Genomic DNA, 14,673 nt, shown 5'->3' on the forward strand with positions numbered 1-14,673 from the left:
GGCTGCGGGCTGCCCCGGGCGAGGCCGAGGTTTCCCGGCTTGGCCGGTGCTGGTGTCACCCCGGCGGTGCCCCCAGTGCTCCTGCTGCTCCTGGAGGGGCTGACGGTGACAGCGCCTGCTGCCTCCTCGGCCCAGCTGCAGGAACAGCTTTGGACAACAAAAACATCCGTTTGATTTATGGCTCTTTTAGTTCCTTTTGTTTTCGTTCGTAAGACAGGTCTGTTGAAGTCCTGTTTATCTTTTGCYAGGCAAGAAATAACAATTATCCCGTTGTGGCTTGTGCAGATTTATTGTGGGTGTGATTAAGCCCTGTATAATTATGCTTAGCCTGCTTTTATCTTGGTAGTAGTTTAAAGAGAAATCTGCAGTTGGTCGACTACTGTACATGTGTCTGACTTTATAAACAGTCTCTGTTTGTGGCTGAGTTAGGAAAAAAGATTCCATTTACAGTTTTCTTTTTAGGAATTGTATTAAAAACAGCTTCACTGTGACTAAACACAATAGCTGTAATAAGGACGGGGCAGTGTTTCTTTGCCTTTCATTGCATAAGGCAGCTGATGACTTGCAACACTTTTGTTCACCATCTATTACATCTCTTCTGATTTGAGCACATTGCAGATTCTTATCTCTGCCCTTCGGGGTTGTCAGAATGAAAGGTTGTGGATTGCACTGAGTGGCTGGCACTCTCAGTCCCTGGTTTTGGGGGAGAGAATCAGCATCTCTGAAATTGAGAGGCTGCTCCTCCTGCCTTCAGTCTCTCTTTGGTGCTCAAATCAGTTGAATTTCTAGGGCTCTATCAYTGACCCAGAGTATTCACAGGGGATGTTCTGTGTGAAAGGAGTGGAGGAAATTCCTGGGCCTGGCTTTATTCTGGCTGGTATCCATGGCAGAAACTCTTGAGGACAGTTGCTTTTCTCTCCAGCCCAGCAGCTCTTCTGCCAAGGGGATGAGACAGCCCGGGTTCCTGGCTATGCTGACCCACAGGAGCATCTTGCCAGCCTGCTGTTGTCTTCAAGAGCTGGTTTAATGGCTTCTCTTTTTAGTTCAGAGTAACAACTAAATTGCTGTAATTATAGCTGGAGTCCTGGTAAGTTACTTTATTGGGATTTATGGCTGCAGGCCATGTAGGATTAATTATCAGAGRCACAATTGGCTGAGGTTTTCTGTTTCACTGTTGGTGAACCTTTACCTCTGTGATTGTTTCCAGTGATTTGCAGTTGTCAGTATTCTATATTGTGTAGTTTGATAAGGATTCTGAGTAGATGATTTTTTAGTTAATTTTTTGCTAAACTTTTGGGTTTTATTTAGATTCTCGCCGTTTCAGTAGTGTCTAAACTAGGTCTTGCAATTTGCAGGCTTGAAGTGTGAGTCTGCTTGTCATCTTATTCCTCCTGCCTTTTTTCTTTGTTGTCAGCTCCTTGCAAGTTTGGTTGAGGATCAGAGATRTGACCTTTACTTAAATCATGCTTTTAGGAGCTTTAATTAAGTTGGCTTTGGCAGATGAGTTCCCATTCTGTTCCCATTCATTCTCAGCTCCTTTTGTGTGAGCTGTTCTCAGCTGTCAGCTGAGATGCTCAGGTGTTTGCTGACAGTACCTTTAATCTTATATCAGTGAGCTTTCATCTCCTGAAGGACAGTGGAAAGTCAAGGCCAAAGGCTGAAGTCTTTTTATGAACTTGGGGATTGCCTTTTATCTTTACCCCCTGCTCTCAGTTCTAGACCCAAGGGGACACAGACTGGGAGGTTTTTGCTTCCTCAAGATATCTACTGTTAAAGCTGGAAGTGCTCAAATCCTGCCTAAATCCTAATGCCTGCTTCAGTCYTTGCTGTTCTCACTGATAATCCCAAAGGTTACCTTGATGCTGATATCACTACCAGCACACATATTTAGCTCCCCAGTTGGGATATTTGTGCTCTGGGCAGGAGTTCATATTTCCAGCTGTCTGGATGATTGGCTAATGAAGGGCAAAACAGTGGAAGTGGTCCAAGGATTAATGCAGAACCACCGGGCACTGTTTATCTTTATTTCATTGATCCTGCAAGGAGACTGTCTGGCTGGGCCAAAGTTCAGAGCAGCTAAAATTGTAACAGCTGCTTTTCTACTTCAGGGCCAGGCTTTGCTGAGCTTAATTGGTTCCTCTAAAAATTGGTGAGAACAAAACATGTTTTACTCCTGTGGAAGAAGTTTTTACCATTTTTTTTGTTGTTGTGTGTTTTGATGGGTAAACAGAAGATACTTAATTTCATTTACGTGCTGGGGCTCGACTTTCAAACCAGTGCTCGCTAAGTTAAGCAGCCATTCAACTTCATCTATATTTGTTGCTTTAGTGGAGCTTTTCATTCAAAACTTTTGCTGGGATGGAAACTATTGCCATAATCTCACTTTCCCCTGTTTCTCAGGTTGTTTTTTTTTTCTTTTGTTTGTTTTCTTTTCAATCAGCTGTAACTTGTCATGCACAGGTTTCATTCATTCTRCAATGTTCAGCCTCATATGGTGACACTATACTGAAACCTTTCTCTTACCCTAATATGTTCAACATGGACCTTGAAGGTCAGGATGGTGGTTGGGCGAAAGTGTTACTGGTTCCTTTTCTGAAGAAAAGAGGATGCTACAGAATTTTTAAGGACTGTTGTATCTGAAAACAATGTTAATGCTATTTTTTGTCTGGTTTTGGCAGTACTTACAGCAGCAAGGTGTTCCGTGTCACCTTCCTGACTCTGGCTGTGTCTGTGGCTGTGCCACTGCTTGGGGTGACTGTTCTCCTGGATTGTCCTATAGACCCTCAGCCCATAAGGTAAATTGAAGTGAATGTTCTGGAAGCATAACTTCTGCATGTTGTTTTGTTTCAGCAAACAAGAGTTAACAGTGTAAAGTGTTTCTATCTGGATTGAGAAACTGGGGAGGGATTGCAACATTATCCACACCCAGTCTGTTTCTGAGCCATCTTGTGCAGTTGTGTGTCACTACTGATCACTGAAGGAGTTGAATTACTTTCTTTGATCATTAATCTACAAAGTTATTTTCTGCTGCCCGAKATATCAGTGCAGCTTGTGATTGAGCACACACGTGTGCTCTTGAAAGATCTGCACTTTCACTAAAGGCCAAGTGCTTAAGCTMCTGCAACTCTTTTTGAAATATGTTTTATGGAAATTATAATTCAGGATTGCAGGAGTTGGCAAAGTAGGGGAAAAAGAAGATCAGATATGTTGCTCAAGAATATTTGCATTTTGTGCAAAGGATCACGGGATCCTCCTGTTTTGTAGCTTGAAGGAGCCTCCCCTCCTGACGGGTGTTTTAGAGCCCAACACCAAGTTACGAAAAGCTGAACGGCTGTGGGAACACCAGCTGGTTGGACCAGAGTCCATTGTCCATATTGGGGGTAAGCACTGACAAAATCAGCTTTTCAAGAAGGCTCTTTAGGTRTTGTTCCATTGGTATGAGTTCAGCAATAAACCTCCTGGATAACAAACTCTGGAGGTTATTTTGAATGGGCAGGTTTTTGTAAAAGCAGTTGTGTTATGCAGCAAAACCTGGGTTCTCTATGCTGCTGTTCTCCTCTGTCATAAATTCAAAATAAATCTTGTTGCCAGATTAAAAATCCCCRTCTTCCAGGACTGAAAGCATCAGCACTGTAGTCAGGGGCTATTTCTTCTAATAAATTACTAAAATATTTGTAGGAAATTAAATGGTCCTGTAACAAGCTACTGTAAATTCCTTCCTCAGATTTCACTTTTTTACCCATATGTGTTAACAGTATGCTAAAGGAATTACCTGAAGCTATTGATTTTTTTTGTCTTGCCTGGTTTCATCAATCTCATTGGAAACTCTGTAAGGAGTTCCTGCAATGGACARCTGACCTATGAGTGAGATAATGAGCCTGACTGTGAATAAGTTTTCTGTGAATAAATGTTGAAGGCTCCTTTTTCCCTATCCATGCTAACAGAAAAATATTTACCAATAAGGTTTTGTGATCAAGTTAATCACACAGGTTGTTTTTGCAGATGTTCTGTTTACTGGGACAGCTGATGGGAAGATTATCAAAATTGAAGATGGGGAAATACAAACAATAGCCAGAATTGGCCACGGTCCTTGTGGTGAGTGACAGCTTGTGAACATAGAATGCCTGAAAATGTCTGGCTCAAGGGCATGTGTTGGTTAAACTTTGCTCAGGCTGGATTGCTCATGCAAGTTGATATCGTGCTCTGTAGAATTTTGTAGCAGAAATAGAAGTGTATTTGTGTCAGTGAAATATGGGTGAAAATGTGCATATTGAAAGGAGAGTAGAACAGAGRGCCAAAGGAATGGGAGTGGGTGATCTTGGTAACAAAGCACACAGTTTAMAGCAATAAAATTTATGGATGTGAGGGGGTTTTGTGTCATGACCACAAGGCCTCCAGCATGGATGATGTGCTGGTGGAAGAAACTGCATCTTAACRTTGAGAGGAAGATGAGGTTGAAGTGCATCACGAATAATGTTCCTTTTCCTGTTAGTCCATCCAGAAAAAAAAACCATCTATCTTAAGAAAAATGGGCAGTGACCTGGCCTGATATTTGTGGAAGCTGAAGTCATCAAAGTTCTGAGGTGAAGTGCCACCTCATAAAAACTGAAGACTCTTGAACAAGTGTGAATGGATGAACTCTGAGCTAATGTGTGAGTRGGAAAGTGTCTTGGTTTAAGACAATTTMAGGGGTGGACAAACCAAAATGAGTTATCTTTCCTTGTATTTTTAACCCTTTCTCTTTCACCAAAAATGAGAGATGAATGTGAGAAGATAAAAGTGAAAAAATAGCAGTTCACTAAAAAAAACCAACCAAGATAACAATAATAAGCAAAGATGCTAAATCCTGTGAACAAAGAAAAGAAGATGGTGGAGAAGCCCCTTTTTATGGTRGAGGAAGAGATCAAAGGAAAAATGAACACAGCAACTTAGTCTCCATGATTACAGAACCCCTTCATCCCCCAAAAAACAGCTAATGGGGAGCAGAGACAAAACAGAAGAGTCCTGGAGAACTGTTCCTGTCCAAAAACAGTCAAATGTTGCCAATCTGTGTGCTCCACACCACCTAACAGGAGCTCTCCTGACAGTGGCARTGGAACTGGGGCACTGCCTGGRACTCCTGGAGGGAGAGGATGGTGSTGGCAGAGCTGTACTGGGTGGCAGMAGCAAAAAAAGATCTGAAGAAAACRTCCTCCTTGGCCCAGAGATGGGGCTGCCCCTGGCAACAGCAGCCAAAAAGATGTTACAGAATTCTCCAAAGGTGGGAGATAGACAAACCTGCCAGGCTGCCTCACACTGCCTCCACTCAGAGAAMCTGCCCCAGGCAACTTTCTTGGCAGCCTGGCCAAAAAAAGCTCCTGGGGAGAGCAGAGGAGCACCATGTGCCTGTTCCCTCTGTTTTAAAGGGATTCCAGGCTAACTGCCTTCACAAGGCTGGGGTAAAACACCCCAGGGCTGCTTCCAACCCTTAGGTCCTAAAAGGACAGTGGTCACCTTGGGCAGTTTGGTGTAGAGGAGATATGGAATACCATACACAGATTTTGAATTACCCAGGACAGAAAAATGGAGATTTTTGGAAAAAAAGAAAAAAAATCACTTTGCCCATCTACAGAATTTTGCCTTGCAGTTTGTTGTACCTATTCCCCTTCCTCTGTAAGTGCAGTGGGAGTTGTGGGTGCACTTGGTTTAGCAGAGATCCTGTACTGGTCATGGTATTTTTGTTTTGTCACTGCTAAATTGCAGTGATTTCTTGTTGAATTCTACAAGAAATAACTTTCTGAATGATTTACTTGGTTCATGTAATGAACTTGCTGGAACTGAGTGAGAAAAACTGGCAGCAGCTTGTTCATTACAGAACCATCTCTGCGGGAAGCTTAATGTTGTCCATCTCAATGTCTGTGTCTTGAGAAATCAGCTGTTTCATGACAATGTTGGGTCTTTCCAGAAAAAGAAAGGGTCTTTTCAATGAAAAATTAATTTAATTAAAAAAAGCACAAAGCAAAACAAAACAAAAAAGCAGCAAACAAAACCCACAAATGAAAACAACAACACAGAAAAAAACAAACCAGAAAAACAAAACAAACCAAACAAATAAAAAAAACCCACCCCACAAACCTGCAGTAAAACGGATTCTTTCTGAGAAGCAGCATTTTGTTAAATCCAGTTTTCTGATATTTACCCCTACTTGGCCAGTTTTTAGTTACTAGTCTGGCAAATTCTGTGATTATCTCTAGACTGGTGAAAACATGGCATGGGGATATCTGCTTCACTCCCACCCAGTAAAGCAGGAATAATTTCTTTATTGAATATATGTGCCATGTGTATGCCACAGTAGCCAAAACACCTTTTTATGTGTCTGTGCAGAGCACAGCCCTGGGAGGGCYCTTCACCTGAGCCAGACCCAACACACCTTTCAGGTACCTTGAATGCCTTGTATTTATTTCTGTTTGGAAAATAATTTTAAAATTGTTTCCTAAGGAGGCCGTGGGGATGAACCAACGTGTGGAAGGCCACTTGGCATGAGAGTGGGGCCAAATAACACCCTGTTTGTGGCAGATGCTTATTATGGACTCTATGAAGTTGATCCTGATACAGGTATGACTTTTCTGCTCAGAAGTTCTCTTCCACTGACAAATCTGGGCTTYATTTGCAGTTTTGCCAGATGCTGCAGGCAAAACAATGCTTGTCTTCTTTGTAAAGTGATTTGGAGGTGTCTGGATAAAATGAGTCATGCAAGAACTTGATATTTATTTTCCTGTAGCAATCACTTCCTCTCTCTATCTAGCTGCCTGAATCAGAGCTATCAGTGACTTATCTTCTGGTGTTACACGGTTTTTCTTGTTAAAAATGATCCATGAATAGAGCTCTGTTGTAGCTGTTTTCAGTTTTCAGCAAAGGAAAGGAAAAAGATTGTTACAAAGAACTTGTTGTCATGTTTGCTGTACTTTTGTTYCTGCCTTGATCTCACTGTGGTAGTCAAGAGCTCTTTACTTCTCTGTAACTCAGATTTACACAAAATGAAGAGAAATATATTTTGGGTGCAGCTAYATCATGTGTCTTTTCTTCTTTTTGTTACCAGGTGAAACAAAAACGCTTGTGTCAACCAAAACGCCGATAGAAGGCCAGAAATTGTCATTTGTAAATGACCTGACAGTGACCAGAGATGGGAGGAAAATCTTCTTCACTGACTCCAGCAGTAAATGGCAAAGACAAGACTATTTGTTCCTGGTTATGGAAGGCACAGATGATGGGCGGTAAGTATCTCCTCCCCAAGGTGTTTAACTTGCTCTAAGCTCAGTTGGAGSAGTGGACTTCACCACTTCCTTGATCTTCATATTTTTTCTCTTTATAAACCCACCTCTGCAAACACTGCACTGGCCAGGAGAGGGTGGTGGAATGTGTGAATGTTGCTAATGAGATCTGCAGCAAAATAAATGAGATTTCCCTTTTTCCTTCAAGAGGACTTGCATGGGACATTTGTTTTAAAAGTGAAGGTGTGAGTATTATATTTAACCCAAATCATTCACGAATGCTGCCAGTCTAAGTGGCTTTTTATTTCTCTAGTGTTCATAAATAAATACTTCCTTTCTATTCTGCCTTCTTAACTTAGGTGAGGTGCATGTGAGAAAGAATGGAATGCCTGAAGAACAAAGCACAGATGCATAAATACTCATTTTCACTCAAAAATGGTTTCTTTTTAGCCTCCTTGAATATGACACAGTGACAAAAGAGGTGAAAGTCTTAATGGTGGGGCTGAGGTTTCCTAATGGTGTGCAGCTCTCTCCTGCAGAAGACTTTGTCCTGGTGACAGAGACAGCCATGGCTAGAATCAGAAGGTGAGCATGACTTTGAAATTATTACAATCTCTTCAGGCATTGTTTAAGTAAACAAATGGAATGACAAAAGAAACACTACACTTTGTTTATGCCTAGTTACAAATGACAAGGTGACCTTCCTCAATACTTGATATTTTTATTTCACTGTAAACATCTRGGCTGCATAATCTTTCCATTGGGGGCTCCTTAAACATAATGGAGTAAGCTGGCTTTTTTAATGGGGAAAAGTATGTGGCAGTGCTATATTTCTGTGTACCAAAATAATAGAAAAAAACAAATACTTTTCAAAAATAATTAATTTTGGGACTGTTATTTAATTATTTAGACTGCTTGAGTTAATATGTCCTAATCTACTATCTATAACTTTCAGGTATTATGTGTCTGGGCTGATGAAAGGTGGAGCAGACATGTTTGCTGAGAATATGCCTGGTCTTCCAGACAATATCAGGTTAAGCAGCTCTGGAGGATAYTGGGTAGCTATGGCAGCTGTGCGACCCAATCCTGGATTTTCATTGTTGGACTTTTTATCTGAAAAACCATGGATTAAAAGGATGATATTTAAGGTAAAAAAAAATACATTAAAAAGGKTTTTTTTAAGAAGTCACCTTTAGTATAGGAATGGAAGTGATAAATACTTGTTTGTCTTGTTTCTTCCTCTTCACAACAAGATTTAGAAAAAACATTAAATGCTGTGATTAAAAATTTTTTTGCTTTCTTCAGGTAGAACAGTCCCTATATATTCCTAGGTAGTAAAACTAATACTTGCTTCTCTGAGTAGCAGGTACACATCTCTTAAGTTGCCTTCCATCTTGATCTTAGGAAAGAAAAAGAGACTATCTCTGCTCTAACCATGCAGCAACACAGGACCTACATTTGGATATTGGAAGACTTCACCTGAAGTGCCTAAACTGCTTATTGCCAGGTGTCTGAAGAGCATTTGGGAAGTGTGAGCTGTTCCCATGCCTGCCCTAGGCACCCTAGGAGACAGTGTGTACGTTGTGGTGACATTTTGTTCTGGTTCACTATGCCTGTTGTTGTGTCACCCTGCTTTAGGATGAGCAAAGATAATGTGTTGTTTTAAGGCTAAAGAAACAGCATGGTGCTTTTTAAACAATGCAAAGACTTAAAAATACTTCTGTCCTCGAAAAAAATGAAAATCAGCAAGCAGTGTTTAGGATTCCATTGCAGCTGAACAAGCTCTRTGCTGTCCCTGTCTCTCGTGGTGCAGTGCAGGAGCTCTGAGTGATGCTGTGGGGAGCTTGGCATCAGCTGCACCACAACAAGCTGCTGCCTCTTGTGTGGGCAGCCTTTCAGGAGTAGAGTGAGCTTCTGCTGATCCTTTTGTTTCCTCTAAAGTTGGCTTTTCAGATATTGATGTGTTAACCCTGTGTACTGGTGTTTACTCAAAATGTGTGTTTATGTTCTTAGCTGCTGCTTCTGAGGAGCGTGGAGTGCTCTTTGCCTGTATAAATGTCTGAGATCTGATTGTGGAGAACAAAACCTTCTGTTGATTCTCTTTTTTTTTTTTTTTTCTTTCAGTTGCTGAGTCAGGAAACTGTGATGAAATTTGTGCCCAAATATAGCCTTGTTGTTGAACTGAGTGAGACAGGATCCTACAAAAGAAGCTTCCACGATCCCAATGGAGTGACAGTGGCTTATGTCAGCGAGGCACACGAACACAACGGGCACCTTTACCTGGGCTCCTTCCGCTCTCCCTGTKTGTGCAGACTCGATCTCCAGCATGTTTAACTGCCCATCCATGATGAATTCCTGCTGTCCTGTGCCACTCCAGAGGTGTGGCATGCAGAGGAAGCGTGTGCTTGAGGCAGTGTGTGACAAAAAGGACARAAAGTGACAGGCAGTCTGTAAAGGTGCAGTAGCACTGAGGCCATAGGAAAACATCCAGCTTGCTGCACCTGTCCCCTGTCTTGGCTGGCTGCTCATGCTCTGGAGTTGGTCTGCATCRTTGTTTGTATCTGAGGACTGTGATGAGGCATCTTCATTCAGTTCTTTGTTCCTCCAAGAAAATCCATTGCTTTTCCATGCCCAGCCTCGTTCGGAGTCACCCTGAACAGAGACCATACGTCACCTTTAATGCAACTGTGTGTCTTCTTACACAGGGAGGAGTTGTGATGGCTGGAATTTAATTGTGTGTCATTKGGGTGGAAGAGGGTGGCTTGCATGTGTTTATTTCTGTTTTCGTGCCTCCTGTTTAGGAGTGATTGCAGTGCATGTTCCAATGTCATGCCATGGTGCTGTGCTAGGGGCAGCACCATCCAGGACATGCCTAGGAGATCTAGTTATGCCATTTGGGTTTTTTCAGTCCCAACCTGTGTAAACAACATCAGACATTGCAATTAACTTAATCAACATGCAGAATCAAATTGGATCCRTACCTGTGGACTCCTGTGTTTCTTTATAGCATTGTGGTCAGATGRTGGATGAAAGTTGCATTTTCTATGTTATTAAGGACTAGTACCAGTGGGTCTTAAAAGGGTTGTTTGTAGTATTTCCTGCATGTTTGCCAGGTCCTGTAAGTCTCCTGTTCATTATGTATGTGACCATTCCTCAGAGAAGAGGGCTAGCTGCAGGAACCTCTTCAACATGTGTTTCATGAAGCAATGGTAAAGATTTTGGGGAAGATTGGTGTCTGAAGTTAGATGTGCACTCAAAGGACCTCTGTAAAATTTGCTGTTGATGGATGAGGAAGGCTTTGGTGAAAGGTTTTGGAATGCAGTAGTAGCTCCTGGATGCTTTCTGGCCTCTTCAGGGACTTTCTCTGTTTACAGATATTCTGCTTGGTAAAACCAGAGAATCCTTTCCTGTCAGCTGTTGCAAAGGAAGGCCTGTGCTGTTATATTTTGTGGCTGGAATGGCAGGCAGAACAAGGGAATTCCAGACAATAAATCAGTTTCATAGGGGAGCCAAAGGGGAGAGGGGCTATGGTGGACCTTGTGCTCACAAACAGGGAGGTGAGAAATGTGAAGCTCAAGGGCAGCCTTGGCTGTGGGGAGGGAACTGATGGATGAAGTGGCTGAATCACTCTCTGTCATATTTGAGGAATTTGTGGTAGCCCAGTTAAGTTGCCACTAACTAGAAAAGGGGAAAATAGCTCCATTTAAAAATAAAGGAAAAAAAGGAAGCCTTGGGAAGCTGCAGCCTGTCAGTCTCAGCTCTGTGCCTGGCAGCATGGTGGAGCAGAGACTGGAACATGATGCTCAGAGAAGCTGTGGATGTCCCATCCTTGGAAGTGTTGKAGGCCAGGCTGGATGGCACTTTGAGCAACCAGGTCTCATGGAAAGTGTCCCTGATGATCTTCAAGGTCCCTTCCAACCCAAAGCATACARTGATTTTAAATAAGAGGTTTTGCATCTTGAAGAGCTAAAGGGATTGTTTCAGCAGCTGAGTGATTTAGTGCATTGATACTTTGGAATTGCAGCTTTTGCTGCTCTCTCCTTTTCTGCCACTGGGTGACAATCAAACCTCAACTTGCACYATTGCTCCATTTCCTCACCTTTGGGAAGGAAAGGGGTTTGCTATAAATATATAACAAAAAGCAACAGRAAAGGGGAAGGTGATGTTAAAAATGTCATCTGCTTTTGCTGGCCTGCTCTTCTCTTAATGGAGGACTATGCAAATGTAAGGGATTCTTCCCTGTCAGTGCCTCTGTCACCTTGTTCTGTGTTGCTGCCAGGCTACAGCAGCCCTGTGGCTGCTGGATCAGGCCAGGGGTTTCTCTTTTTGGGAAAACCCAGTGCAGGGCAGTCTGCTTCAGCACAGCTCGTTGTCACTGCTCTGCCAATCCTTATAACTGTTTGTCCTGTTTTGGTGAGATACAAAAGTTGAACTTGATGGGATCTTAAATTGGGTCTGGAAAAGCAAATCTGCTCTGCTGATTCTTTTATTCTTTTATTCTGATGCTTGGGTATCCTTGGGGCGAGCTCAGCTTTGCTTCTTGGTACACAGCTATCTCTAGTGATTCATTTGCCAAAGTATTTCACTGAGTAACCTTTGGACAGAGTGCAGTTCCCAGTTTATTTTTGTTAAGRRTACTGCARACTGGSTGGACTKGTACCCAGYAAACYCCCTCTGTTTAACAGGCTGGACAGRCAGGCTTTTTTCATTCTGAGAAATGAAAAACCTCTCGAGTCTGTAAAACCCCAAATGTAAACTGTRGTGGGTGGCACAATGCTAAGCAACAAACTCAGCATTGGTGTCACTGGCTGCTTAACCAGGCCACTGGTGTTTCATTTCTCAGAAGAACCTTTACACTTCGTTTCGGCTGACTCCCATTCCTGGTGTTATGCTGGACCCTGAAAACCCATCCATGGTCTGCAGAAGTGGGGGGATCTGTAGTTGAAACTCAAATGAAACAGGTTGATTGAGACAGATCTCATTATTCAGCATCAGGGGTGCTTAAGAACAGTATTTTTCTAGAAACTGTTTTTTTCTAAAAAAAAATTCTAGCCCTTGATGGGCTCTCAAATGCAAGAGTAAAACAGCAGCATTAAAATGCCTGTGGAATAAACAATCTGGCATAAAACTCCTCTTAATGCTCCTGTGAGGACCGGTTTTACAGGCTCATTGCACTCCCACAGAGGCTGAGGAGTCCATGGAGTGTTGGTTTCAGATGGATGGTGGGAGACACAGCTGCCTTGAGCAAGAGGAAAGCTGGAATAACTCAGGCTTGGAGAAAACCAGCCAGCCTTYTCTCTTGATGGTATTAGTGCAGGAACCTCTGCAGCTCTGGGATCTAGTGGGAGAAAAGAAGTCTTCCTGGATGCAAGAACATTTCCTGAGGTATCCAAAGGTCTTGGCAGAGCAAGATTGGGTTTTGGGTTTTTGTGGTTCCCTAAGAAGGGAGGAAGGGCTGTCTTCATAACTCCCAGAGAAGCCTGAGGCTGCTTCCTGGTTCTCACCCAAGCTGCTTTTTGCACATTCAATAGCATGAGAGAATGTTGCCCCGTCCCCTGAAAGGCTTGGAGAAATATTTGATTTCTTGTAAAGCCGTGCAATAAAACTTTCTAAGGAAAGGAACTGAGCAGGAGTGCACCAGGGCTGTRCATTTTTAAAATGTGTTTTGTTTCGCCTTGTTGGTGGAACAGATGTTTCTGCAGGGCACAAGTATCAAGAGGATTTTGCTGAAGCTATTTAAAATGTTACTCCACAGTTACCTCTTCTGTCCTTTTTCAGGAGCAAACTTCTGTACCAGAGCTGCTGGAACATAACTCATGTATGCCCCGACAYTTTTATACAAAGGTTGATTTCTCAGTGTGAACAGCTGATGAAAGTGATTGCAAAGCCTTGGCATAAATCTGATTCCTTTAAATCTGTGTCTGCTATGTCTCAGTAAAGATTTTGCAGGTGAGATAATGACTTCCTTCCTCCTGGGTCTGTCTGCTCAGTGATCACAACAGGGATCTGATGATGCTGACACTTGGGCCTCCTCATCTAGCTTGCTTAAAAACAGCGCTGCAAAAGAATGAGCATGGGGGGCAGCTGATTTTTCCTAATTTGAGGTAGGGACTGAAGAATTTAGCAGTAAGTTGTAGTTAGCTGAAATATTTTGGAATTGCCACTGTAACTTGAAGTAGAGTCAAAACCCCAGCATGGTCTGCAAGGGTGTGAATTCCTGGGAGTGAATTGGTGAGCTGTTAGCTTTGGTGTAAATTCTAGCCAAGATGCAGAGGGCAGAGACATTGGCTTTTGGACTGCTGCATGTCCTTGTGATTAAATGGGATTTAGCTGCAGTTCTTTAGGTCAGTGTTGGCAGTGTCCTCCTCTTTAATTACCCAAATCCTTCCTGAGTGAAGTGCTCTGGAGGAATACAAAGAGCTCAGCTGACTTTAGCTCTGCTCCTTTCTTTGGTGCTCTGTTAGCACAGCAGAGGGGATGATGGATGCTACAATTCCAGCGTGCCTTTCTGATTGTAACGTGAACTTGGATGCAGCTTTGAACATAAGGCTGCCGTGTCCTTCTCAGCAGGTGCTTGTCTGTTTGGATAGAGAGCTCTGAACCTGCTGCATTTTCCTGGAGAGAGCAGCAAGGGCCTGTCGGGTTTGTCAGSCTGCATGGTGCCAAGCTCACCTGGCTTTAACTTTTGTTGCTCTGACAAACGGAGCATTGGGCTGGAGAGGGGGCTGAGCTGAAGCTCTGTGTGCCAGGGGCTCATGGAGCYGCACAGGGGACACTGTTGTGTGACACACACGGGTCTCTGCACAGAGCTGAAGTGACAGCGTGCTGCCTGCTCGCCCTGCTGTGCCATGAGAGAGGCAAATGACATCTGTTCCTGAGCACCAGGCTGCAGGCAGGAACATGGATCTGCCCAGCCTGTTCTGGGCCAGGCTGGCATGAGCTGGCAGCCTGCTGGAAGCCCTTGCCATTGTGTGGAGTGTGCAGCTGAAGGAGGAGAGGGATTGAGACCATTCCTAACCCCCCTGAGATGAAAGAGCAGCTTGTCTGGGCTTCTCTTTCTCTCCTACAAACTTAGCTGTGGCTTGGCTTTCCTGCTTTGTGGACAGCCCAAGCCACCACAGCCCAGCTGACTTTCTTTCTCCTTGTCTTTGGCACCAGACTGTCAGTGGTGCCTTGTGTGATGGGTGAATGTAGCATCACATTACATCCTCTCGTGGCCCTTTTCACAGAATCACAGAATCACAGAAGTACCAGGTTGGAAGAGACCTTCAAGATCATCGAGTCCAACCTCTGTCCTAACACCTCAACTAAACTAAATCATGGYACYRAGYRYCACATCCAATCTCTTTTTAAACACGTCCAGGGATGGTGACTCCACCACCTCCCCAGGCAGGCCATTCCAATATTTTATCACCCTTTCTGT

At 43.2% G+C, this 14,673-nt stretch overlaps 1 protein-coding gene across 1 annotated transcript; it reads left to right on the forward strand.

The window, feature by feature from the left end:
• The first annotated feature begins 2,477 nt into the window (after positions 1-2,477).
• Positions 2,478-10,224, forward strand: APMAP (adipocyte plasma membrane associated protein). The gene is made up of 9 exons (XM_057379352.1): positions 2,478-2,494; positions 2,679-2,795; positions 3,265-3,380; positions 4,003-4,095; positions 6,478-6,594; positions 7,079-7,253; positions 7,701-7,835; positions 8,206-8,398; positions 9,375-10,224. Exons 1-9 carry the CDS (start codon positions 2,478-2,480, stop codon positions 9,582-9,584), a joined length of 1,173 nt encoding a protein of 390 aa, XP_057235335.1. The 3' UTR covers positions 9,585-10,224.
• The last annotated feature ends 4,449 nt before the right edge of the window (positions 10,225-14,673 follow it).

Source organism: Malurus melanocephalus, unplaced genomic scaffold (genome assembly GCF_030028575.1).
Source record: "Malurus melanocephalus ecotype Western Australia unplaced genomic scaffold, MMel_1.1 scaffold_402, whole genome shotgun sequence".
NCBI classification, from domain to species: Eukaryota; Metazoa; Chordata; class Aves; order Passeriformes; family Maluridae; genus Malurus; species Malurus melanocephalus.